At 37.0% G+C, this 24,435-nt stretch overlaps 1 protein-coding gene across 1 annotated transcript in view; it reads left to right on the plus strand.

Annotated features, from left to right (window-relative positions):
* Positions 1 to 402: 402 nt before the first annotated feature.
* The window catches only part of NAF1 (nuclear assembly factor 1 ribonucleoprotein), a 43,381-nt gene continuing 19,348 nt past the window's right edge, over positions 403 to 24,435 (plus strand). The window contains exons 1-3 of the mRNA XM_040471328.1: positions 403 to 908; positions 5,456 to 5,624; positions 21,119 to 21,212. Coding sequence (XP_040327262.1) covers positions 580 to 908; positions 5,456 to 5,624; positions 21,119 to 21,212 — 592 coding nt within the window. The 5' untranslated portion in view covers positions 403 to 579. The remainder of the gene's footprint in view (positions 909 to 5,455; positions 5,625 to 21,118; positions 21,213 to 24,435) is intronic.

Here is a 24,435-nt window from a genome sequence, read left to right on the forward strand (position 1 = left end):
TTCAGTCAACTATTACTGCTCTTTTTGAGAGTGCTTTGAAGAAAAACAAGGAATAGTTGCAGTAATTTTTTTCAGATGATTGTTAACGCGCTTGCTATCTATCTATCGATTTAACTTTAATGAAGTTTACTAGAAGTGTCTGTTCCAGACTTCTGGCTCAAGTTTCTTACTTACAGTGACTCGTGCAATCAGGTAACTCCCTTGCCCTACAAGCCCTCCTTCGCATCTCAGCCTGAAGTTGAATTGTCCCAGATGCAATAATTGGAACGTCCAGCCCCCTGACCCCAAAGTGCCCGGGGACGCAATGAAACGGAGGGTTTAGGGCCCCGCGGGTCCGCCCCGCCCCCGGTGAGCGCAGTCGCGTCCGGTCACGTCGTACGCTCCCCCGGAAGTGCCGCTGAGTAAACGGCGGGGGCGTGTCTCCAGGCAGCTAGGCGTGCAGTTACCCAGAAACGCGGGAAGTCGGGCCCTGGCGCGGTTACAGACGGGAACCCTGTTGTTCTGTCCTTTTCCCGAGGGACCCGCGAGCCTCTCTGAGGGCCCTGAAGGTGAATCCGACTGGGTCTCCGGCGCGACGCCATGGAAGTGGTGGAGGCCGCTGCCGCTCAGTTGGAAACTCTGAAATTTAATGGCACCAGTTTGGGAGATAGCCAGGGTCAGGCGGTGCTGTCTCCGAGCTGTGTACCTGTACCAGACCCTCGGCCGCCACCACAGTCGGGTGAGCGGTCCCCGGACACCGGGCAGGCCGCGGAGGCTCAGCCTGCAGAGGAACAGCCGCCTGAACTCGCGCCGCAATCAAGGCCAGAACCGCCACAGGGAGGGAACTGCGTCACCGGCTCGGGCTCCGCAGAGCAGGCGCCGACCCCAGACTCTCTAGAGACCTCGGACTCGGATTCAGACTCGGACAGGTCAGGTGCCTAGGGGTCCCGGATCTCCGGAGGGTGGGGGGAGGCGCGAGGCCAGGGACTGAGAGGGTTCTCGCGTGGGCCCGGGAGGGAGGGAGGAGAGGTAGCTAAGCTTACTGAGCACGTGTTGACAAGTAGCTCGGACCGCCCATTCCTCTCTCTTCTGCAAATCGCGTGGTGAATCCGAGATTAATAATCAGATCCTTCTTTCTTAAATGTGGTAGTCTGAAGGGTCCTATGTATAGATCGTAAAAAAAAAAAATCTGAGGATGATGGATTCGATAACCAGTTTGGCGTGTGTCCTTTTACGTTTATGATTTTGAGTTTTGACGGATCTTCAAACAAACAAACAAACAAACAAACAGGCTTAGAGTGTGGTTTTTTTTTTGTTTTTTTTTTTAGCCAGATGAGTTAAGGAAGGACCAGTTACAGGATTTCAGACATTTCCCGTTTGGCTCCTGACAGTTTTGTTAATTCGTAGAATTCTTGCAGGGAGCACGTGTTCGTGAAATTAGGGAAACGTTGTTATTTAGCATTATTATATGATCTGGATAGATTTTATAAACAGGTTTTTTTTTTTTTTTTATAAATATGACACATGTGGTGAGAGAGGACTTAAGGTTGTAGGATGTTACTAAACCACACTGAACGTTATCTACACGTATTTGAGTGTCATGTGGGATACTGAATAGGTGAATAAAATAGAGAGAGGGACCAAAACTAAAACTAAACACATCAATACATAAATTAGAGGTGGTGAGAATTACAGTGAAGGGACAAGTGAGACATTGAGAAAGTAATAGGAGAGGCCAACCCTGTAGGACCCTGTAGCCATGTTAAAGTTTTCATTCAAAGTGTTAGAGAAGCTTTTGAATTTTAAGCAGAGAAATGGCATTCTCAGGTGTATATTCTAATAAGTTTTGCTCTGTAGAGAAGGAATTGAACTGGATTCAAGAGTGAAAGAAGAGGGGTGCCTGGGTGGCTTAATCGGTTAAGTCTCCCACTCTTGGTTTCAGCTCAGGTCATCATCTCAGGGTTTGTGGGTTCAAGCCCCACATCGGGTTATGTGCTGATAGTTTGGAGCCTGCTTGGGATTCTCTCTCTCTGCCCTTCCTGCACTCGCCCTCTTGCTTTCTCTCTCTCAAAAAAAGAGTGAGAGCAGAGAAGCAAGAGTGGAACAGGGGTTGGTGTGGAAGTAGTTGGAAAGATGTTGCATGAGTTCATGATGACCATTGTTGTCTGGGTTAAATATTTTGAAGTTGCCCTAATAGATGGGGCAGTGAGCTAGACAAAGAGACATTGGTGATGCTATTTAGTGAAGTGGGGAGTAACCTATCTGGGGTGGGGGCTGGAGACAAATAAGAGTGTTTAATTTGAACAGTTAATTTGAGGTTTCTTTGACAGCTAATTGTAGATGTCAGGGAAGCATGGGATAATAAGTTTAGAGTTCAGAGGACAATTCTTGACTAGAGATGTAAAGTTGAACATCAGATTACAAATAGGATTTAGTTTAACTTTTTATTACAGACATTTCAAATTTGTTGAAAGTAGAGAGTAATGTAATGAATGCCCATGTACTCGTCACCACACTTAAACAGTTTCCATTATTTTGCTAATCTTGTTTTATCTTTTTTTTTAACCTGAGAGTTTTAAAGGAAATCTAAAACAGCATGTCACCTTACCTACATGTTCTTTACATTTCTGACTGATAAAGTACTTGTTAAGCAACCACCATGTCATTATCAAATGTAGTAAAATTAACCCTAATTCCTTAATACCACCTAATAGCCAGTCTGTATTCATATTTTGCTAGTTGTCTTTTAATAGTTGGTTTGTTTGAATTAGAATTCAAACAAGATTCTCAAACAGTGCATTTGGATGTTGTGTCTGTTTAGTCTCTTTTAAGTGAACGACATTTTTTATTTAATGTTTATTTTTGAGAGAGAGAGAGAGGGAGAACAAGTGGGGGAGGGGCAGAGAGAGACGGAGACAGAATCTGAAGCAGGCTCCAGGCTCTGAGTTTTAGCACAGAGCCCAACGCGGGGCTTGAACTCACTGGGATCATGACCTGAGCTGAAGTTGGATGCTTTACTGACTGAGCCACCCAGGTGCCCCAAGTGAAGGTCATATGTAAAGCCGTGAAGACAGAAGAAGCCACACGAGGGTGGAATACCCCCTTAACATAGTGGATGCCAAAATATGGAAGTTTTTTGAGGAAGCCAGTGGGAACCATGTCAAATGTTGCTGAGAAGTTAATTAAGATGATAGAAACATGTCCACTGGACTTCACAACATGGGGAATGTTGGTGATCTTGTCAAGGAGTGGTGGTGATGGAAGCCATTTTTGGGTAAAGACTGAATAGGAAGTAAAGGAGCAGAGACAGCATGTGTTAACAACAACCGTGTCAAGAAACTTTAAGGGGAGAAATGAGGCCATAGCTGGAGGAATTCAACAGAGGTAGTGTAGAGTTTTGATATGCTGATGGGAATGATCAGGGATAGAGGAGAAGATTCCTGATAATAGTAATAGTGGGAAGGAGTTCACTGGTAACAGAAGGAAAGACCATACTTGCCAGAACTAATGTCTTAATTTCAAGCACTTAATAGTCCATTGTTTTTCAATGAATTATGGAATAGTATGGACTGGCTGTAGTAGGCAGTTTGAAAAAAAAAACGCTGTGCTAGACAAAGAAAGAAATAAGTGTACCTTTGGTGGGTAGGGGGTGGCTTCAGAGGAGGTAATATTTGAGTTGAGCCTATAAAGAAGAATGAAATTTTTCTGCCCTGGGGACATTCCAGTCAAATAGCACAAATAATGGCATGAGGTGTGAAAATAAGGGAATTTGGGAAGTTTTATATGCTTCTGTGCTAGAGAAGTGGCAGGAGATGGGATTGTAAAGGTTATCAGGAACCTGATTGCAGAGGGCTCTGAAATACACTAGGAGCATGGCCTGTGTCTTGCACCCAGCGTAGATTTATGGAGAAAGTTTTAAAGGTTTTCTCTGTTTAGTGTTTTCTTAATAAAGAAATGGAAAGAATGGTACAAACACACAGCTGTCATCTTGATTTAATACTTATTAACATTTCAGAAGTTAGTTTCAGAGCCATTTTATTTTTTTAAATCTTTATTTATTTTGAGAGAGAGAGAGAGGAGGAGAGAATCCCAAGCAGGCTCTGCACTGTCAGGGCAGAGCCTAACACAGGGCTCCATTTCACCAACCATGAGATCACGACCTGAGCCGAAATCAAGAGATGCTTAACCGACTGAGTCACCCAGGTGCCCCATTAATGAGCCATTTTAAAGTCATTTATAGGTATTATGACACTTTCTCCCTGAATGTTTCAGCATGCATTCTCTAAGGGGACATTTTCTTACATAATCACAATTACCACACATAACAAAATTAATAATTCCCTAAGATCTGATGTCCAATCATGGATTTTTTTTTTTTTTATTTTTTATTTTAAGCAAGTGTGAACTAATTAGGAGGGAAGGTCATGAAAGGGTGAAGGTTAACAGCAGTAGAAGGAAGGGTTGACTGTAGTGGAAAGAGACTACTAGTGTTAATGCCAGTTATACAGTTATTACACAAAGATAGGTGAGAAATGAGGACCTCCCCCAAATATGGTCATAGTGACAGTGGAAATGGGAGTGAGAAGTGGAGTAGGAGTGAAGTTTGCCATCTGAAGATAGTATTTTATCACTGTGAGATTGCATTAGCTCAAAATGATTCCAACTTTTCTACCTATAGTGAGTGGATTGAAGACTAAGCAATGAAATAAAATAGTAGCTCAAGGAGAGAAGCGGGTTTAGTAGGGAGAATTTTTTTTTTTTTTAAACTTGTTGCTAGTATGAGGTAAGTGTAGGTTATTCATACAGAAGTGGCCAGTGTACAGCCAGAGATAAGGGGTGGAGCCTAGAATTTTCAGTATCAAAGCCGATGATTTAGGAGTTATCTATACAGGAGTGATGATTGAAATCATTGGAATGGATGAGGTTATCCATGGGAAGAGGACAAAGAAGAAGAAATGAGGATGGACTTAAAAACATAAAATGTGCTGAGGGACATAATCAACAAACAATTTAAACTAAGAGGGTTACTGGTAATTGCTGTGGAAATCAAGGGCTAATTTAGAGAGTAGAGTGGTCAGCATGATTGGTAATTTTCAGGAGTTTCCCAAGTTGCATGAAACTGAACATTTTATTGGCAATTAAGTGATCTTCTGGTCATTGAGTAGTAAGAAAGGTCTCTTGTTCAGAGATTTCTTTTGTGAGTGATTTGTCAGATGCATAATTACATTAAGACAAATGTATGATGTGTGAGACTATTTTAATAAAAAGGTTTTGGGTTATAGCAGAGGTTTTGCAAATGTTACCAATGGATTAAAGTCTACTTTCCAAAAATCATAGTCAATTTCGAGATGCTAGCTTTTGAATTATATGAGCAACAGTAAATACATAGTAAAGTAGATATTTCCTAGTTGAACACTTGTAATTTGTACTGTTTTACTACTGCTTTACTAAGTTTTCAACTTTTTCTCCCCTACAGTGACACAGATTCAGATAGTTCAAGCTCCTCCTCGTCCTCATCATCTTCCTCATCATCATCCTCTCGTCTGTCACTTCCTCCACTGCTGTCAGATGGAGAAGATGATTTACAAGTTGAGAAGGAAAATAAGAATTTCCCTCTTAAAACAAAAGATGAGTTACTCCTTAACGTAAGTACTTCTGTTTGTTCTTAAACTTAATTTGCATGTTATAAAAGATGTTACGGTACTAATTCTGGTCTCATTTGGCCTGTATCTGCCTCCATAAATTTGAAGACTTCTCAACCTGTTATTGGGCAGACTTTTGCTATGCTTTGTTTTTTGTTTTGTTTTTGTTTTTTTTTTTAACATAAAAGCAAGGATTGATCTGGTTGCTAAGGTTTCTAAGGTTGCTTCTAACTCTAAAGTTTGAAAATTGTTCATGCTGGGCATCAACTTTAGTTTGCTACTTTTTTTTAAATTTTCTTAGAAAAGATTTCATATGTGGATTTACAACCTTGGTGATATGTGTGTGTGTGTTTGTGTGTGTGTGTGTTTGTCCACATGTCAGAAAATTTTGTCCGATAGTAATTGAAATCTTTTTTTTTTTTTTAAGTTTATTTATTTATTCCGAGAGAGAGAGTGAGGGGTGAGGCAGAGAGAGGGAGACGGAAAATCCCAGGCAACCTCTGCAATGTCAACTTTAAGCTAGCCGGATGTGGGGCTCAAACTCATGAACCACGCGATCATGACTTGATCTTCAGCCTGAGCTGAAGTCAGGCATTTAACCGACTGAGCCACCCAGGTGCCCCATAATTGAAATCTTTTTATTAATTTATTTTTAAATATTTACTTTTGAGAGAGCAAGAGTGTGCATGCCCAAGTGAGCAAACACAGGTGGGGGGAGGGGCAGAGAGAGCAGGAGAGAGAGAATCCCAGACAGGCTCCACACTCAGTGCAGAGCCCAATGTGGGGCTCATTCTCACAAACCTGAGTTGAAATCAAGAGTTGGACACTTAACTGAGCCACCAAGGCACCCTTGAAATCTTTTTAATTGATTGCATTTAGAGGAGTAGAAAGTGAAATTAGATGGGTAGAGTTTCTTAGGACCCCTATTTACTTGACGTTTGGGAACATTTTATTGTTGCAGATGGAGAAAACTTGTTCATTACAGAATGGTATTTATTGGCACCTGATAGGTTTGGTTTGTAAAGTAGTCTCGTGTGGTTATTTCCTCTTAAACTGTAAACCGTTCCTAGAAGGATGGTGATAGTTTGGTTGAAACGTCATGATCCAATAGAAATATCTCCTCAGAATTTCAGAATATAGGCTATATTGCCCCATGTTTATTCTCTCTGTACCCGTATGTACTTTACTTATTGCTAATGTTTTTTAAAAATTTAATGATCACTAATTACAGTTATTATGTAATACTTAAATCAATGAAACATTTTAGTGCAAGGTTTGAAAGCATTTAATTTTTTAATTTTTAATTTTGAAAACATTTTGAAAGCCTGGAGGTAGTTGGGCACCTTTTTATGACCTACCAATATTATTTCTTTTTCTCTACTTGTAGTGAGAAATATCCTATCTTAGGCTTTATGTATTGAAAACCGCTTGGATTTTTATGCAGCTTCATCAAACTACAGACATTGATATCCCTTCCTGGCCTTTTTATGCACAGGCTCTCCCAATTTATGACTATTTTCTGAAAATATTGGGAGACTTCTTTGGTCTTTCTCTTGTATTTTGGTCACCTTTCTAAGTTTTCTCAGATCAACAAATAAAGGACTGCAGTACTCCTGTATATATATCATTTAAACATTTTTTTGGGGGGCACCTGGGTGGCTCAGTCGGTTAAGCGGCCGACTTCGGCTCAGGTCATGATCTCACGGTCCGTGAGTTCGAGCCCCGCGTCGGGCTCTGTGCTGACCGCTCAGAGCCTGGAGCCTGTTTCAGATTCTGTGTCTCCCTCTCTCTCTGCCCCTCCCGTGTTCATGCTCTGTCTCTCTCTCTGTCTCAAAAATAAATGTGTTAAAAAAAAAACAAAAAAACATTTTTTTTTAATTTACTCATTTTTGAGAGACAGAGACAGAACATGAGTGGGGGAGGGGCAGGCTCACCCTGAAGCAGGCTCCAGGCTCTGAGCCGTCAGCACAGAGCCCAATGTGGGACTCAAACTCACAGACTGCAAGATCATGACCTGAGCTGAAGTTGGACACTTGACCAACTGAGCCACCCAGGTGCCCCTGTATATCATTTTTTAAACTTATCTTACTGTACCTGGAATTTTACCTTGTGAATCTCTTGAAATTTAATGCAAAATTTTAGTCTATATGTTTAAGTATTTTTCTTGGTATATTGTGCTCATATTTTCATCAGAAAACCAAAAGGATCCATGTTTACACAGAGGTCAGGAACTACCTTCTGGAAGGCTGAGTTCATATCTCATCTTTGTAGCTTCCATAGTATCAGGTAGGGTGCTTGATAGATAATGAGTTGTTAGTCAAGAGTAATATATGATTGTAGAACGAGTAAAGGAACTGGCATTTTACATTCATTCATTCTTAAACTATTCTAGCACACCTGTCATATACTAAGTGCTATAAACAAAACCCTCCAGTTTCTGCTCTCATAGTGCTTGGTGGAGAGAGACAGACAGTAAATAAAGCAGAGACAAATATAATTTTGGAAGTGCTATTGAATTGTGAAAGTATGTTTGGTTAGTATCAGAAAATTACAGGTTTGCTGGGAAGGTATGTTAGCTTTTGAAACTTGAACAGTGGACCAGTCTGTTCCCTTTTGTGCCAGTTCTGAGGGATCTTTGGGAAGGATGTAAGAAGCAATTATAGTCTTTACTTTTCAACTTTGGATTCTTGAGTAGCTTTTCACTTTATTTTATATTTACATGATTAGGAAGTCAATTTATTGGAAATTCCTAATCCTTTAGACTACTGCTACTAGAGTTGAGTAGAGGAACGAGTTCCTTGGTCTGCCATAAATCTTTGACTTAGGGCTGTGAAAGAGTATATATTAGGACTCCTTCAGGACTTCAGCTCTCAAGTTCAAGGGAGAAGAATGACTTGGCCCTGATGAGCAAGGATGGTATGGTTACACATACTGCGTATCTTTAGGACTCTGCCTTTTTCTCTGTTGATCAGTAGGTTTTTCTCCATAGACCTGGCAGTTTGGCCATTGATATTCCTATATGCGAGTCTTGTGAAGAACTTAATACTGGTTTACCTGGGGCCTGGTACACAGCCCTGAACACATCATTGAGGCTAGTGGAATGTGTCTTCGGATTGCTTGAGCATTAGTCACAGTCACTCCTGTTTATGTGGGAAAGTATGTAGGAGAGTAAGTGCTTTAGAGAAAGTACATGGGCATGTGTGAAGGTGGGAGCATGTACGAGCCAGTTTACAGAAAGGGAGTGTGAATGTGTGTGTATTTTGAGGAGGGTGAGGGTTGTGTGGTTAACACCAAGCCATGCAAACCACAAGGAATGGGTTCTCTGTCATAGGAAAGGGAGGCTTCTATCCATTTCGGAAAAGGATGCTATTTAGTCAGTAATAACAGTTACCGTATTAGAGAATAAAAGGGAAATACTTGGAAGAGGTTATCACACGTGACTTATGTTGGACTCTTGTGGTTGTGAGTAGCAGAGGCTCTCCAATTACAAGATGTATTGTAAACTTACTTGGGGAGGAAAGCCATTGGGAACTAGGCAGCTATTGAGGATGGTCATGCTGTTTCTTTTATAGGCCTCTTGGATATTCTCCTAGTTCTCTGAGTGTCATTTTATTCTTTCTTTACTTACTGACTTCTTCTGTTTACCTGTAGATTCATCTTTTTAATTCTAGCTCCCACATAGATTGTGACCCTGGCTCTCTATCTAGTATCTTCTGTCATCTTGCCCTTGACAAACCAGACAGTTAGTGCTATATTTCTTTGCTGACTTTGGGACAGTCCTATTATTTAGCTTATTAGATTTGTTTTTGTGTGTGTGTGATTTTGTTTAAGTAAAAACAAAATAAGTAAAAATAAGTAAGTTTATTTTTTTTTTTTTTTGAAAATGACAGTCTGCTTTTCTGGGAACTATCCCCTCTTGACAGCTAGCTCTAGCCAGTATCAAATGTACCATCTTTTTCAGATCATACTGATATATCCTTTTAGCAGGGATTGTGCATAGACCTGTTTCATCTATGTAGTCTATTTAATTTAATTTCATAATGAAATGCTGAAGAAAATTAATGAGACCTACTATTCATGTTGTCTTTGCTAAAAGGTACACATAAGTTAAAATCGACCAAGCAGTTCTATCCATTAGAGAGTTTCTGCTGGATGTTAGAGATCTCTAGAACATAGACATGCCCAATTTATCCCAGTTTTCCCCGTCTTACCTCTTTATAACATGTCTCATATTCTAGGCTGTTTCTACTGCCATTGAGGCATGCTGAGCATCATTTTTACCTTCAGTTAGTCTGTCAGGCAGGAATGTTGCCTCCCTGGATCTAGCTTTTTAAATCTTTTCTATTGTTGGAAATTTAGGTTCTGGTGATCTAACTACTAACTATTGCAAGTCTTTAATTGTAAGTATATGGGAGATAGTGAAGTAACCTCAAGATTGTTCTTTTAGAATTAACCTTAGAGTGTTGCAGTAATCCCTTTGGATGACAAGATATGGTTATAACTTGATTTAAAAAAAGGAGGGGTGAAGAGAAGAGGAAAAAAAGAGGGAATGGTTAGCCATACCATAGAGGCATTGAAAAGGAGGGTAATCTTAGATGGCTCTATTTATAATGTCACAATTATGTAATATATGCTGTTAAGTTTAGCCAAGTGGAATTATTCTTTTATCATATACTCCTCTTTAATGCTGAGAAGGTGTATATTTAACCTCTACAGTAAATGTAAAGCAGCGTAGATATTACAGCTTTGAAACTACATTAGATCACATTGAGTTTATTCAGTGTTTCAGTGAATTGGAAAATTAGGTCCTTTTTGAAAAACTTTCTCAGCAGTTTATGCCCTGAACTGTTTATTCAATTAAATCAGATGTAATTAAAAATTTAGAGTTGTAAAAACGTTTAAGGGATTGTGACATTTCAAAATCTTAATCAGAAATTAATTTTATACATTAATGCCTATTATTTTCTCTTCTGAAAACCTGAAGGATTTTACTTAACATTCAAAAGTTATGGTTACAGTGCTTATGGGGATAAAAAATAGATAATGCTGTAGCAGGCATAATAGTATGTATTTATACACATAATATAACATGACCAAGAAAAAACGTTAATGCTTTAGGCAATTTTTGGTACCTTCATAATTTAGAGACTGCCTATGTTATATTGTAAAACAAATGCATTTTGTGGTTAGGTTGAGTACACTATATTTTCTTTCTGATTTTGGCAGTGCAGATGCATATCCTAAAACATCCTAACATAAGGGTATGGAGACTATCTGGACCACCTCAAGTGGTCAGAAGTTACTTACAGCCGATTATTTCATGCCTGTTGATCTCCCACCATCTATGAAACTGTATTGCACCTTGGTCTTCACTTAAAAATCATAGACAGAATATGTTGTTTTCGAGGCCTACCTTGCTTTATAAGTTTTGCCTTAAATGAAGGCTTCTTTCAACTTTAGCTTTTTATGACTCTAGGTACATTTGAAATTACTGCATTCATTGTATCATAGAATACTGATGACACTTCTAACATTCTTTTTGGAATGTTTGATATTTAAGAAATGGCTTATGTACTTAAGAGGAGATATTTTTAAATTAATATGTGGTTCTCTTTAAAAATAGTGCTCAAGGGGCGCCTGGGTGGCGCAGTCGGTTAAGTGTCCGACTTCAGCCAGGTCACGATCTCACAGTCTGTGAGTTCGAGCCCCGCGTCGGGCTCTGGGCTGATGGCTCAGAGCCTGGAGCCTGTTTCCGATTCTGTGTCTCCCTCTCTCTCTGCCCCTCCCCTGTTCATGCTCTGTCTCTCTCTGTCCCAAAAATAAATAAACGTTGAAAAAAAAAAATTTAAAAATAGTGCTCAGATTTTTTTTAAAAATTAAAATTTCATGCTTCGTTATACAAAATTATTTTAGTAAAGCTTGTAGCAAGTAGAAATGATCCCTTAAACTTCAAATAAATAGTGTTTTATCCATTAGAGTAACCATATATTTTCTGTGAATATACCATATGGTTATTATTACACAGAAACATTCCATTTGTTACATTCTCCAATTCCTCAGTAGATTTTAATAAGTAAGTTCTGATTGCTTTAGAGGATAAAGACAAATGTCTGTTAAAGGGGAATCTAGTTAGAGAGTGACACCAGAAAGTTAATGATTGGATGCCTGATGAATGCTACTAGCCTTAAAAAGCTGTGGGATTTTCTGTAAGAGCAGATAACTTGCACTGCAGGGGTCAAGGAAGTCATCCTGACTTGATCTTAAATTACAAGGTAAGATAGGTATGGAAAGGTGACAGGTGAAGAGAATATGAACTTTCCCACTGAATAGATCCAGGGTGTTGCTTGGCAGTTGTATTCCCAGTGTTGGTTACTAGTAGGGGCTCAGAGAGTGTTTCTTCATTCATTCATTCATTCATTCATTCATCATCCATACAGCTAATGTCGTCAGTTCTAAAATGGGCACTTTTTCATTTGTTAACATTTTAAAATTTGGGACTAATAATTGATGCATTTAAAAATTTTTTGGACAGTGCTTTATCTTTGTGATATATAAAGTCAGTGTCTTATTTGATGAAATACGGACTCCTCAGTTAACAAAAGAATGCTTAGAGTTATATTTATTGCTAAAGATTTTTTCGTATTGAGATCTTACTTTAATGTTTATGTGAGTGAACTTTTGGAGATACTAGGAACTTTGTTTCTGACAGTAATTTTAGAGAAAAACAGGATAAGAACATTGTATTTATTTAAAAAGAAAAATATAAAGACACTGAAAAGAAGTGTTGACTCATTTTGTAGGTGAAAATATTTAATGGGCTAGTCTCAATCTTAAATTTAGTGTCATATACAATAGAGTAATTCATGATGGCAATTAATGTGTACTGGTGAGAGATAGCTAAAGAAAAAGCTGAGTCCCATGGAACATTGTAAAAGTACTTTTTGTAAAGTTGATGAATTAGACTACTACTAAATGTTATATGTGGTCATAGTTACCACACAGTGTACAGACCTAATCCATTCTTTTTTCCAATATGTTTTACCAGCTATAGGGAAAAAAAAATTCCATTCATGGCTCTCAGTACTCCAGGGATTGGATCCTACTTTCCAACCATATCTGAAAAGTGAAGGCTCACCTAATAGCATCAGGTAATTGGCTGCCACATGCATGTCCTGTATTCTTGAGTAATCTGAGGAAAGTGGCCAGATAATTTTATTCCACTTTCCTCACTTTTAAAAATTCTCCCCAGTCTGCACCAGAAAGGATTAGTTGCCATTTGGAATGTTTGATTCCTTTTCTATTACCCTCTGCTGCCCTTTTTGTAGATTTGTGAATGAAAATCCAAATCAGGGTTCTTTAGATAATTTTGCCTCAGAAAATCATAAATTACTGATCTCTCTCTTTTTTTTTCTTTTACTAATTTTTTTTCTTGCCCCATAAGTCTTAAATAGAGAATTCAAGATCATTGTAATGCACAATGTCATCTTCTCAGAGGGCCATATTTGACCCATTAGCTCCTTCCAATTTTGCAATGAAGTCTTTGACACCCATTTTTTGACTAGTGTATCTACAGTTTAATAGGATGGATTTTTAATGTTCTATGGTACTCATTTGAATATTGTGCTTAATTGAACAACCTTGTAGGCCATACAGATGTTCAAGAATCAGAATATAATAAGCTTGTAACACGAACAATAATTGCTCTTTCACGGATATTTCAGAAGTGTAGTTAGGGCCATGCATTTCTTTAATGCTGTGGTTATGGGTATCTATTATCCAGAATTACAGTAATTGTGTTTGAGGCTGGTATATAATTTCTGTCTTACTGTGCTGTCTTTTTGATTACATGCAGTTAAACATTTTTTAAATTGCATTATTAGCCATTTGTGTGAAATATTCAGAACTTTTGCTCACTTTTCTCACTATTTAGAATAAGAAAACCAGGACGCCTGGGTGGCTCAGTTGGTTAAGAGTTTGGCTCTTGATTTTGACTCAGGTCATGATCTCACAGTTCATGAATTTGAGCCACCATGTCAAGCTGCATACTGACAGCGTGGAGCCTGCCTTAGGGTTCTCTCTTCCTCTCTCAGCCCCTCTCTGTCTCTCTTTCTCTCTCTCTATCTCTCAAATAAATAAATACAATAAATAAAACTTAAAAAAAAATCATCTTTAGAATAGGAAAACTGGTTCCCAGAAAGTGATTTGCCTGAGGGTAGTATTTAAGTAGGGGGAAGCAGATTCAGAACTAGTAACAGATGTGATTCCAGTCTGCTGTATTTTTAGTGTTTGTGTAGAAATGCATGTGTAGCAATATTAGAATTTGATCATTTGAACTTTGGTTATTTGGTTTCTGAATAATGTAGCATATTTTGTCTTGGTGATAGATGATTGTATCATAATGTAATAAGCTTTCTTAAATTGTATTTGCTTGGACCATCATATTGTCTTTTAATAAAGACTTTGACTTGGAACTGTAGATTGTGTAGGAAATAAGTGATTGAATTTCTTAGTATGTTGAATTCCCGTCGTTCATTTGCCAAATGCTGGTATGTGACTAGGGATTTTTATTTCCATGTGGCCTTTTCTTCTGCTGATGATGTGAATGAAGTATTTTTCTTCCTTTTCTTGCCTATTCTTTGTTATTACAAATACAGGTTTTGAATAAGTATGTCCAGAACTATTTTTACGCTTCTTTGATTTTGAGTCAGTAAACATAACACCTACTGTATTTAAACAGTAGGATAGGTATTTATCTCTGGTTGCAGATACTGTACATCCAAGGCAGGTTTTAGTTTCTTTTTAATTTTGGGAAGTAAAAGTCATAAAAATCGAGATTGATCACAAATCTTCATTTCCAGGTAGAGTATTCAGATTATCGTTAAGGCTTAATAGTAATATGGTGTATGCTGTTGTAATGTGGCCTTAAAATTATATCTGTATTGATGGCCGAAAACAGATGGGTACTATTATTACCTGGGTGTATGTTTTGTAGTGGAGGGCTTTTTGGATGTCTGAGAACATAAAGCAGTGCTATTCAGTAGACCTGTCTGCAATGGTGGAAATGTTCTATATCTGTGCTGTGTTAATACTGTAGCTGTTGAGCATTTGAAATGTGGCTAGTCCAACTAAAGACTGCATTTTAAATTTTATTCAGTTTTAGTTAAATTTAAATAGCCAAATGTAGTTAGTGTCTGGTGTTGTATAAGCAGAATAAAAGAAGCCTTTTTACCTACTTATCCATCTTTCCATGAGGGGTGTAGGTTAATCCAGGCTCATACTTTAATCTTCCTTACCTGCAGTATATAGCCTTTTTGTCTTTTATTTTCAGTACACTTGATTTTTGCTTATGTGATGGAGAAGGTCTTTCTAGCTCAGATTTCCCTCATCACCTCTACCTTCAGCTTTTTAGTTTATCAGTATGACTTTTACTTTTAATTCTTTATATCCTATGTGTACTGTCAAGAGCAGTAGTGTCCTTCAATATGTGTTCTGGCTATTTTTTCCCCCTTATTGGAGTGTGTCTGTGTTTTTCCTCTTTTTTTGTGACAAATGTATCCTTTCCCCACTCATGGAAAACAAAATGATTGATTTTTATTTCTTTAAAGGAGATTATGTGACTGAGCAGATTTATTTGTTACCTTACCAGGAACAGCTGCCAAACAGCGACTGTGTTATCGGGCAGCCAGGTGTTAATCTAATAATTGTAATGATGTTTGCTGCTGCAAACCTGAGGTATCTATGCATCAGTCCTGGGCAACGAAGCTCCCTTAGAAGCCTGTGTTTCTTACTTTCATTCCTTGAGGATTCTCTTTTGATTCCTGGGAATTACATTTTCATTATTTGATTTTGCCGATTGAAAAAGACTGTGACCTCTTCTGAGAGTTTTGTTTAACTTAGACTGATGAGGTAAGTCATTTCATTTAAGAAATATGTAGTAAGCACCTACTATGTGCTAGCCACTGTTCGGGGTGCCACAGCAATCAGCAAGGCTGACCAAGTCCTGCTTATTGTTGTATTTATTGCCTAGTTAAGGGCGTGGACTTCAAGCAAGTAATAAACACATGGGATGTTAGACAGTAAAGTGTTTTACAAAAAAGAAAATTAGCAGGGTGATTTAATAAAGAGTAACTAGGCTTGGTGTGGTGGTTCTTCAGATTTCATAGTTAGGGAAGAGAAATTTGACATCAAGACATCAAGACAAGATCTCCTACTGTCCAGTCTGACATAGCAATCCAAGGAACTTTCCTCTTGAAACTTCTGAAGTTCTGTCTCTTTGAACCTGACAAAAATCTTTATGGAAAGCATATGTGTTTAAAAAGAACAAATATAATATCTCTTCTTCTCTGATCCAGTCCCCAAGATGTTGTCATGTTCAAAGCAAATATACTGCTTTACTTCACTGGACTTTCAAAGGTAAACGCCCAAACATATAAAGCTTTTAATCTGGAATTGTACTAGGCTGATTTCACTTATTTCTTATAAATTTTATGCACAATATTTAGTTTGTTATATACTTCTTGTGTTCTGCAGAGTATTTGTGAGAGATTTCATGTATCACTTAAATACGTCTTTTACTATTAAAAGGCAATTTAATGCCTTCATTGACCTTTTTTAGGAATGCTTAGAAAACATTCCTATGTTACAAGATACTGGGATAACTGAACTAGAACTAGAGGTATGGTGGTGATCACAGATAACAGTATTTCTGGGTTTTTTTTCCCTGAGTTTGGTTCTGTATGGGACTAGAGATCCTCCTCATTTGTAGGCAGTTTTGTCCTGTTAATACATAGCTCGGAAACAGGATAACAGGAATTAAGGAAGCCTCTCAGACTCTGCTTTTGACCACAGTTGTGAGTTCCTGCCCCACTACAAATATTCTGGCTTTGTATATCTTCCCCTGTCATCCTCATTGCTAGCTGTGTCTCATAAACATCCTTAGAGAACATCAGGATTTCATCAGATGTTGAAGCTGACCTGCTGAACTTATAGTAAATTATGTTATAATGATCTCAAATGATGATGAAAAGGCATTAGATAAAGTTCAACAGTCTGATCTAAAAAAAAAAAAAAATCCACACATAAATAGAAACACAAATAGGAATAGATGGTCACTTTCTTAACCTTTTTAAAAAGAAATTTCAGTCAAGACATATCATTATGCTTAACATTAAAACATTCCTAATAAAAACTCATTCATCATGCCCTCTATCATTACAGTTGCTTGACACTTGATATTCTGGAAATAGCAACCAATGTTATTTGAAAAGTTAAAAACATGATGTAATGATGTTGAAAAGGAGAGGGATTTAATATGGTAATATAGTGAATACACAAGAAAGTGATTGGACATAAATTTCAGCATGATGCTTTTTTGTGTTCAAATAATACCCTATAAAGATACATTTATAATAGCAAAGATACTAAATAACTAGGAATTTATAATATCAAATAAGGTAGAAGATCGCTTTAAATAAACCTAAGGACTATTTATGACTTAAAAAGACAACTCTAAACGTGATTTTAATCACTACTAACAAGACTCATATATGACAAAATGGTTTTAAAGTTTGTGTAGTGAAATAAACCTGAGAATAGTTGGGAAAATTTCCAAGGGGAAAAATATGGATGAAGTGAATAGAAGAACTTGCCTTATTCCCAAATATTAAAACATGTAACGAAAGGCACAGTTGTTAAAATAGTTTAGGACTGACACTGAAATAAATCAGTGGAACTGAGTGGAGATTTCAGTAAAAAACCCAAATATATAAGTACATTTAGTACATGTTAAAATTTATTCTTCAAATCAGTAGAGGAAAGGATGGATTGTTCTATAACACATGGGAATAATTGGCCAGTAATATGGATAAAGATAAAGCCAATCTTTGCTTTGCTTTTATACAGAAGTAAAATTATAAATGGACCAAATTGAAATATTAAAAATGAGATTAGAAGCAATGAAAATATCAGTGAATTTAAAAAGCGATTTTGGTATAGGGAAGGTCTTTCTTTTTGTGACACAAGTGTCAAAAGCCAAAGAAAGAAAAGCTTGATATATTTAACTATATAAAAATTAAAATGCTCAAGTTCGTTAAGCAACTTAAATGCATTCTGGGAGGTAAGGAAGTGGATATTTTCTTCTTATTTGATAAAGGGCAAATGTTCTTTAATACAAAGTTCTTATAAATTTATAAAAAGATAAATTTTAAAGAAAAATGTATAAGATATACAAACAATTCATAAACAGAGAGCCAGGAAACACGTAAAGATGCATAGTCTTCCTGATTAATGAAGAAATTCAAATTAAAGCAAGATGTATTTTATATTGTAGACCTCTCAGACTGGCCAAGGTTTCAGCGTTGCTTCTCAGTGATTACAAGAATCTGGAAAAATCTCTCATCATTTGTGGAATTGTTAATTGTGAACCTTTTTGGCTCCCCCCCCCCCCCCCCCCCCGACAGAAACGTAGTGCAAATGGGGGGAGGGGCAGAGAGACAGGGAGACACAGAATCTGAAGCAGACTCCAGGCTCTGAGCTCTCAGCCCAGAGCTGGACCCCATTGCAGGGCTCGAACCCACGAACTGTGAGATCATGACTTGAGCCAAAGTTGGATGCTTAACTGACTGAGCCACCCAGCTGCCTCTGACAAAACCTTTTTGGAAAGAAATTTAACAGTATCAGTAAAAAATGAAAAGTGATTATACCTTTGGATCTAGCAGTTCTACTTACAGGAATTTATAACAGGAGTTATGCAAAGATATATGTGAAAGTTCATTGTATCATTAGGTATGATAAAAATTAAAAAGTGGCAAATATATCAGGTGACTGGTATTAAATTATAGTCCATCTATACAGTGATATACTGTAAGAATGTTTAAAAAATTAGGTGTTTGTTTTGTTGTAGAAAGATGTACAAAATGATAGGTAAAAAGGATAGCTTGCATAATTGGATATTTTAAGTAAAATATTTTAAAGTTAGAAATGTAGAGTTTATATCTGCATAGTAAGTGTATTTAAAAGACTGTTAACAGCCATCTTTGGAGAGGAATTGGGAGGTTGAAGGTAATAAGGTTGGGGAATTTTTGCTTTTTGCTTTGAATCCTTCTGTACTGTTTTTTTCCTTTTTTTTAAAAAAGGGAACATATATTTTATATTTTAAAGTTAAAGGAAATCAAAACAGTATCAGAATATAGATCGATACCAAAATATAATGACTGTATATTGCATAGATTTTTATTCCTCTTCATAGAAAATGAAAAACAAGGAGCTTTTCATTTTGTGGCCAAATAGCATTTATTTATTTGAGAATAACATTGATTTTTGTGTCCTAAGTGTTAATGGCATGTGGTCTACCTCAGTTCAGAAGTTTTCCCAAAAGCTCTAACAGCGCTTTCTCTTTTGGAGACTTCTTATTCTTTGTTCTGCCTCCATGATCCTGAGTTTATTTAAGCAGTGGGCTTTATCACAATCCAAAAGTGATGAAAATTTTTGTATTAGATTTAACTATAGTTTGGTTAGTCAGTGGGGCAGATTTCAGATTTCATCACTATACTTCTGTATTAGTGTGGTGCCTGGGTGACCTAGTCAGTTAAGTGTCTGACTCTTGATTTTGGCTCAGGTCATGATCTCACAGTTTGTGAGTTCGAGCCCTGTGTTGGGCTCTGCACTGACAACGTGGAGCCTGCTTGGGATTCTCTCTCCTTCTTTCTGCCCTCCCCCCTCAAAATAAGTAAGTGAACTTAAAAAAAATAAATTTACACTTTTGCATTAGAAAATGCCATTTGCTATATATTTTTTTTTTTTTAACATTTATTTATTTTTGGGACAGAGAGAGACAGAGCATGAACGGGGGAGGGGCAGAGAGAGAGGGAGACACAGAATCGGAAACAGGCTCCAGGCTCTGAGCCATCAGCCCAGAGCCTGACACGGGGCTCGAACTCACGGACTGCGAGATCGTGACCTGGCTGAAGTCAGACGCTTAACTGACTGCGCCACCCAGGCGCCCCACCATTTGCTATTTTTAAGAGGTGCCACTCCTAGAAGCAGAAATCAGTGTGATTTGTCCTCTTAAATATCAGTAAAGCCTTCTTGTCTGCAGTCTCCCAGTGTTACAATTCTCCATTCTTGTATTTAACTGGGTGTGGGATTTCTTTACCTAAGAACTTCTTAAACAGGTCTGTTCCTTGTCACGTGTTCTGTATCATTTCTACCAACTGTACTCCCTTCTCTATTCTAATGTACACATGGACCACTTTCAAACCATGGTCTTGACAAGAAAAGACTTTCCATGTTTAATATGCAAAAATGAACAGTGACTGTCATCTCCCTAAAAGAACTCAGAAAAATTCTAACATAAGACAGTCATTTCCTCTACCACCATCTAGACTAACCTTGCAGAGATTAAGTCTTAAGCATTGAGTTGGTTGAGACTTTTAGTGTGGTTTTTCGTAAGTAATTCTTGATCAGAAAATAGAAGCAAGTTATACACTTCAATTCTGGTTATATGATTTGTTAAAAACCTTGTTTGATCCCTGACGAGGAGAATGCTTACCCAAGATACATTCATCTGCAGTGTACTGTATTGTTTAGGTTTTCCCATCTTTTCTGACATTTCTTCAGAAGTTATCTTTTTCCTCCCAGACTAACTCCTGATATGCCATCCATAGGATCTTTACACTTTCAAGCCTTCTTAAGGAAAAAACTTCCTTGTAAAAGTTAATTATGATCTTTTGGAAAAGGTCAAAAATAGAAAACTCTGTTTATTTACTTTAAAACCTAAGGTCAGTTTTATTCTTAAATTTCTCTTCAACTTCATCTCTACTTCAATGTCTAGTTTCTATAGCAACTGAGATAGGGTCAAAAAAGAGGAATTGTAAAGAAATTTAGTTTTTAACATAAAGAAAGAAGATTCCAGGAACACAGTCACCGCTTTTGCAGGTTGGAGCCTACATTCTGTATCCTAGAAATTCTGTATTTTTTCCTGAAGAGGCCAGACGTTTACTCTCTTTCACAAAGCCCCAGAAGAGATTGCTGCTTGTCTTCAACTGCTTAGTCCCAATCAAATTGATTAACCAAATTAAGACGGCTAAGAGAGAGAACACTTCTGTTGCAGAAGTCGTAGTGACCAATAGAATGATTTTTCTGGGACTCACTGTGTGAATTGTCTATTTTTTAAATCATGCATTCCTTAACAGTGATAGCTTTTTTTTTCTTTTCTTTGTCTCATTCAAGTGTGATTGGTGGGAAAATCTAGGTACTTTTGTCTGTGTTCTTTGTCTAGCTGGATTAAGCTATAGATGTTATTGTATTACTCATGTGGGGAGATATTGGAGGTGGGAGAAAAACTGCCAGACACTAACAAGGATAACATCACAGTGATGTTTTGAGTGCCTAACGTTACATCGTCAGACATGTTTATAAAACTTTAAATAGAAATGATGTCCCATTTTTTTTTTAAGTTGGTGAAGCTGGAGGAAGATCAGTGCTTTTTTATATTATAGGAACTACCTTCCGTTGAAGAACTCACTATTATCCTGCCTGAAGATATTGAATTAAAGCCTCTTGGGATGGTTTCAAGTATTATTGAGCAATTAGGTATGTAAATGATTTTATTAATCAAATTTTTTGTATCCAGGTATGTGTTCATCAAAGAATTTATGTCTAGTGAATTTTCTGTGAAATATGTAATAATACTTCATTTTATAGTCACTAAGTTTGAATAGATAAATTCAGTTTTTACTTGTATAGGTTACTAATAAATACATTGTCTTTTTAAAAATTTAAAGTCTACTTTTACCGACATTTCTCCAGAATTTGATTTGGTATCTTTGTTTTTTACTACTATTAAATTACTACAAATTTAGTAACTTTACACAACACAAATTTATTATTCTACAGTTCTCTAGGCCAGAAGTTTGATATGTGCCTCACTCTGCTAAAATTAAAGGATTCGTCAAGCCTGAGTTTCTGTCAGGGCTCTAGGGAGGATCCATTTTCTTGTCTTTTTTAGCTTCTAGAGGCTGCCTGCATTCTTTGGCCCATGGCACCCTTCATCTTCAAAGGCAATAATATGCCTTATCTGTGACCCTTCTCCCTTCATCATATCTCCCCTGACTACAGCCTTAGAAGATTATCTGCTTTTAGGGACTCCTTAGGTTGGGCCTACACATATAATCCAGGATAATCTCCCCATCTCAAGGCTCTTAACCTTAATCACATCTGCGATTTTCTTTTTTTTTTTAATGTAAACATATTTACAGGTTCAGGGATTAGGATGTAGGTATCTTTTGGGTGGGGAGTGAACATTTTTCTGCCTACTGCCTTTGATTTTTATTTTAGAAACATGTAAATTAGCTCTGTGATTTAATGGCATGAAATTTAAAGCTGTTGGTTAAGAGAACTATATATTACAGATTTCTTTTAGCCCTAGGATGTGAGGTAGGAACATGAAAGGCCTTGAAGTTAATGTAGCTACCATTAAATCTTATAGTAAGATACACCTGAAAATAGAACTCAGCGTTGACAAAGTCAAAGATACTTAAAATGGGTGGAAGACCTAGATTGTCCACCAGCCTCCTTAGTTTACAGGACTTAAGGGACACAGGAAAACCCAATTTACTTGCCCTTATGATCAGTTGTATAATGAGTCAGTGATAGAAATTGAACTTTTGACCTTTTTCTAACAGTGTCCACACCAATATTTTTAAAACTTCATACATTTATAATTTTGTACTTTTACAATTTATTAATCAAAATTTTGATTAAAGTGAAACATCCTTTTTATAAAAATCATGATTATTAAAACTATTTATTTACCTGATTCTAAAATCCTTACATTTACTGGTTTTTGAGTTATCCTTTGGCATTTAAGAATGTACATAAATAAGTCAAATGAATAATTATTTGCTTACATGGTATGAGTTGAGCATCTATTAGGCTTGATGTTTATAGAAAAAATTTAGGTCATAATGTTTATCAAGAAAAAATGTGAACTATTTGATAAGCACAGAATAATGCTCTTTACAGATACTGTTTTGACTAGCACGCCCTAATAGACTAACAAAATTCTCAAGCTGCCAGGGAAAAAAGATTGTATCAAAATTATCACATACTCCTCTCTTTTGAGAGCCTAAAATATCTAACATTATTTGGACCAGATTACAAAAGAGAAAATGAAGTATTAGTACATTAAGCAAAAAATAACATGAGTTCAAATGAGAACCCAAAGAGAAAAAGAGAGGATTTGGCTTTGTACTCTGCAGTTCTTCTACAAGTTATGCTGGTTTGTTCCTCTCTCTCTCTCTGTTTTAATTTGGAAAATACAGGAGGCTAATTAGATATTATTCACCTTGGTAGAAGTAGAGAGATGTCATAAAATTAAGGATCTTGTGCTAGTACCTATTTGACTGTTGAAAGCCTTTGAAAATCTTTATCAGTGTATGGTATAAACTTTAAGTTGATTTGTACCCAACGACCTGCAACTGCCACCTAGAATCATAATAAAAAAAGAATAGTTCTGTAGGCTGTGGAAACAGGGTCAGTAGTTGTGATGTTGCAGGAAGATTTTAGGTTCTGGTGATAACTTGGTCTGGAATTAGCCAGATTATGATTATAAGATATTAACATTATGATAATGTTAATATCTTGAGTTCTGTTTTCTCATCCTTTTATGAAATGAAGGTATTAGATTAGGTGATCTTTTATTTTCATGTAATTTGATTCTTGGGAAGGGGATTAGGGAAGAGAGATGATTGAAAATGAATTCTCTTAGTGCTCACTATCATTATCAATCCTTACTCATCTTTATTCCAGAAACAGATCTAACTCAAAAAATGTTGATCTATATATAATCTGTGACTTATACGTATGTTCAGAACTTAGAAGCAGTAACTGATGGGGACGCCTGGGTAGCTCAGTTGGTTAGGTGTCCCTAACTACTGCTCAGCTCATGATCTCACAGTCCGTGGGTTCAGGCCCTGCATGGGCTCTGTCCTGACAGCTCAGAGCCTGGAGCCTGCTTCGGATACTGTGTCTCCCCCACTCTCTCTGCTCCTCCCCTGCTCATGCTCTCTCTCTCTCTCTCTCTCTCTCTCTCTCTCTCTCTCTCAAAATAATAAATAAACATTCAAAAATATTTTTAAAAGAGGTAGTAACTGATACAATTGAAGTTTTTGAAGTGAATTTTAATAATCAATTACTATATTTCGTTTCTCAAGTAGACGTGACATCTGTAATGTGGCAAAGTATTCTTGCTTGTTACTCTAATTTTCTAAGAGCCTACTGCTTGTTTTTTCTCTTTGCTATGTATGGTAGACTGGTTGTTTAACATTTGTGTCATATACAGGAATTGATTATGATAGACTCGTGGGTTAATGCTATTGCTTTTTGAGAAAGAGAGTGATAAAAATTGCTGTTGAGTCCTATCATTCTTCATTTGTTCTGAGGAAGATGCTTTTATGAAGTCTTTAGCGTTTTCATAAAACAGTAAGTATTCAGTTCTTTGTAGAAAAGAATTTCTACAATGAGAAAGAAGACTGATTTTTCCTAAAATAAGAGTTTTGTGAGTAAATGCGATTATACTTTTTTGGATAAAAGTTGCTTGAGAAAATGTACATGACTTAAATTTATTGACTTTTTAATGGGCGATACAACTTTTCTGTGAGATTTTATACTTTAGGTTTTTTTTTTTTTTTTTAGAATTGTAGCTTTTTGGTTTTTTTTTTTTTTTTTGGTGTGTGTTTGTTTTAAGTTTATTTATTTTGAGAGAGAGAGAGAGCATGCACGTGTGTGAGTGGAAGAGGGGCAGAGAGAGAGAGAG

The sequence above is a fragment of the Herpailurus yagouaroundi genome, unplaced genomic scaffold (assembly GCF_014898765.1).
Source record: "Herpailurus yagouaroundi ecotype Mexico unplaced genomic scaffold, PumYag 28, whole genome shotgun sequence".
Classification (NCBI taxonomy): domain Eukaryota; kingdom Metazoa; phylum Chordata; class Mammalia; order Carnivora; family Felidae; genus Herpailurus; species Herpailurus yagouaroundi.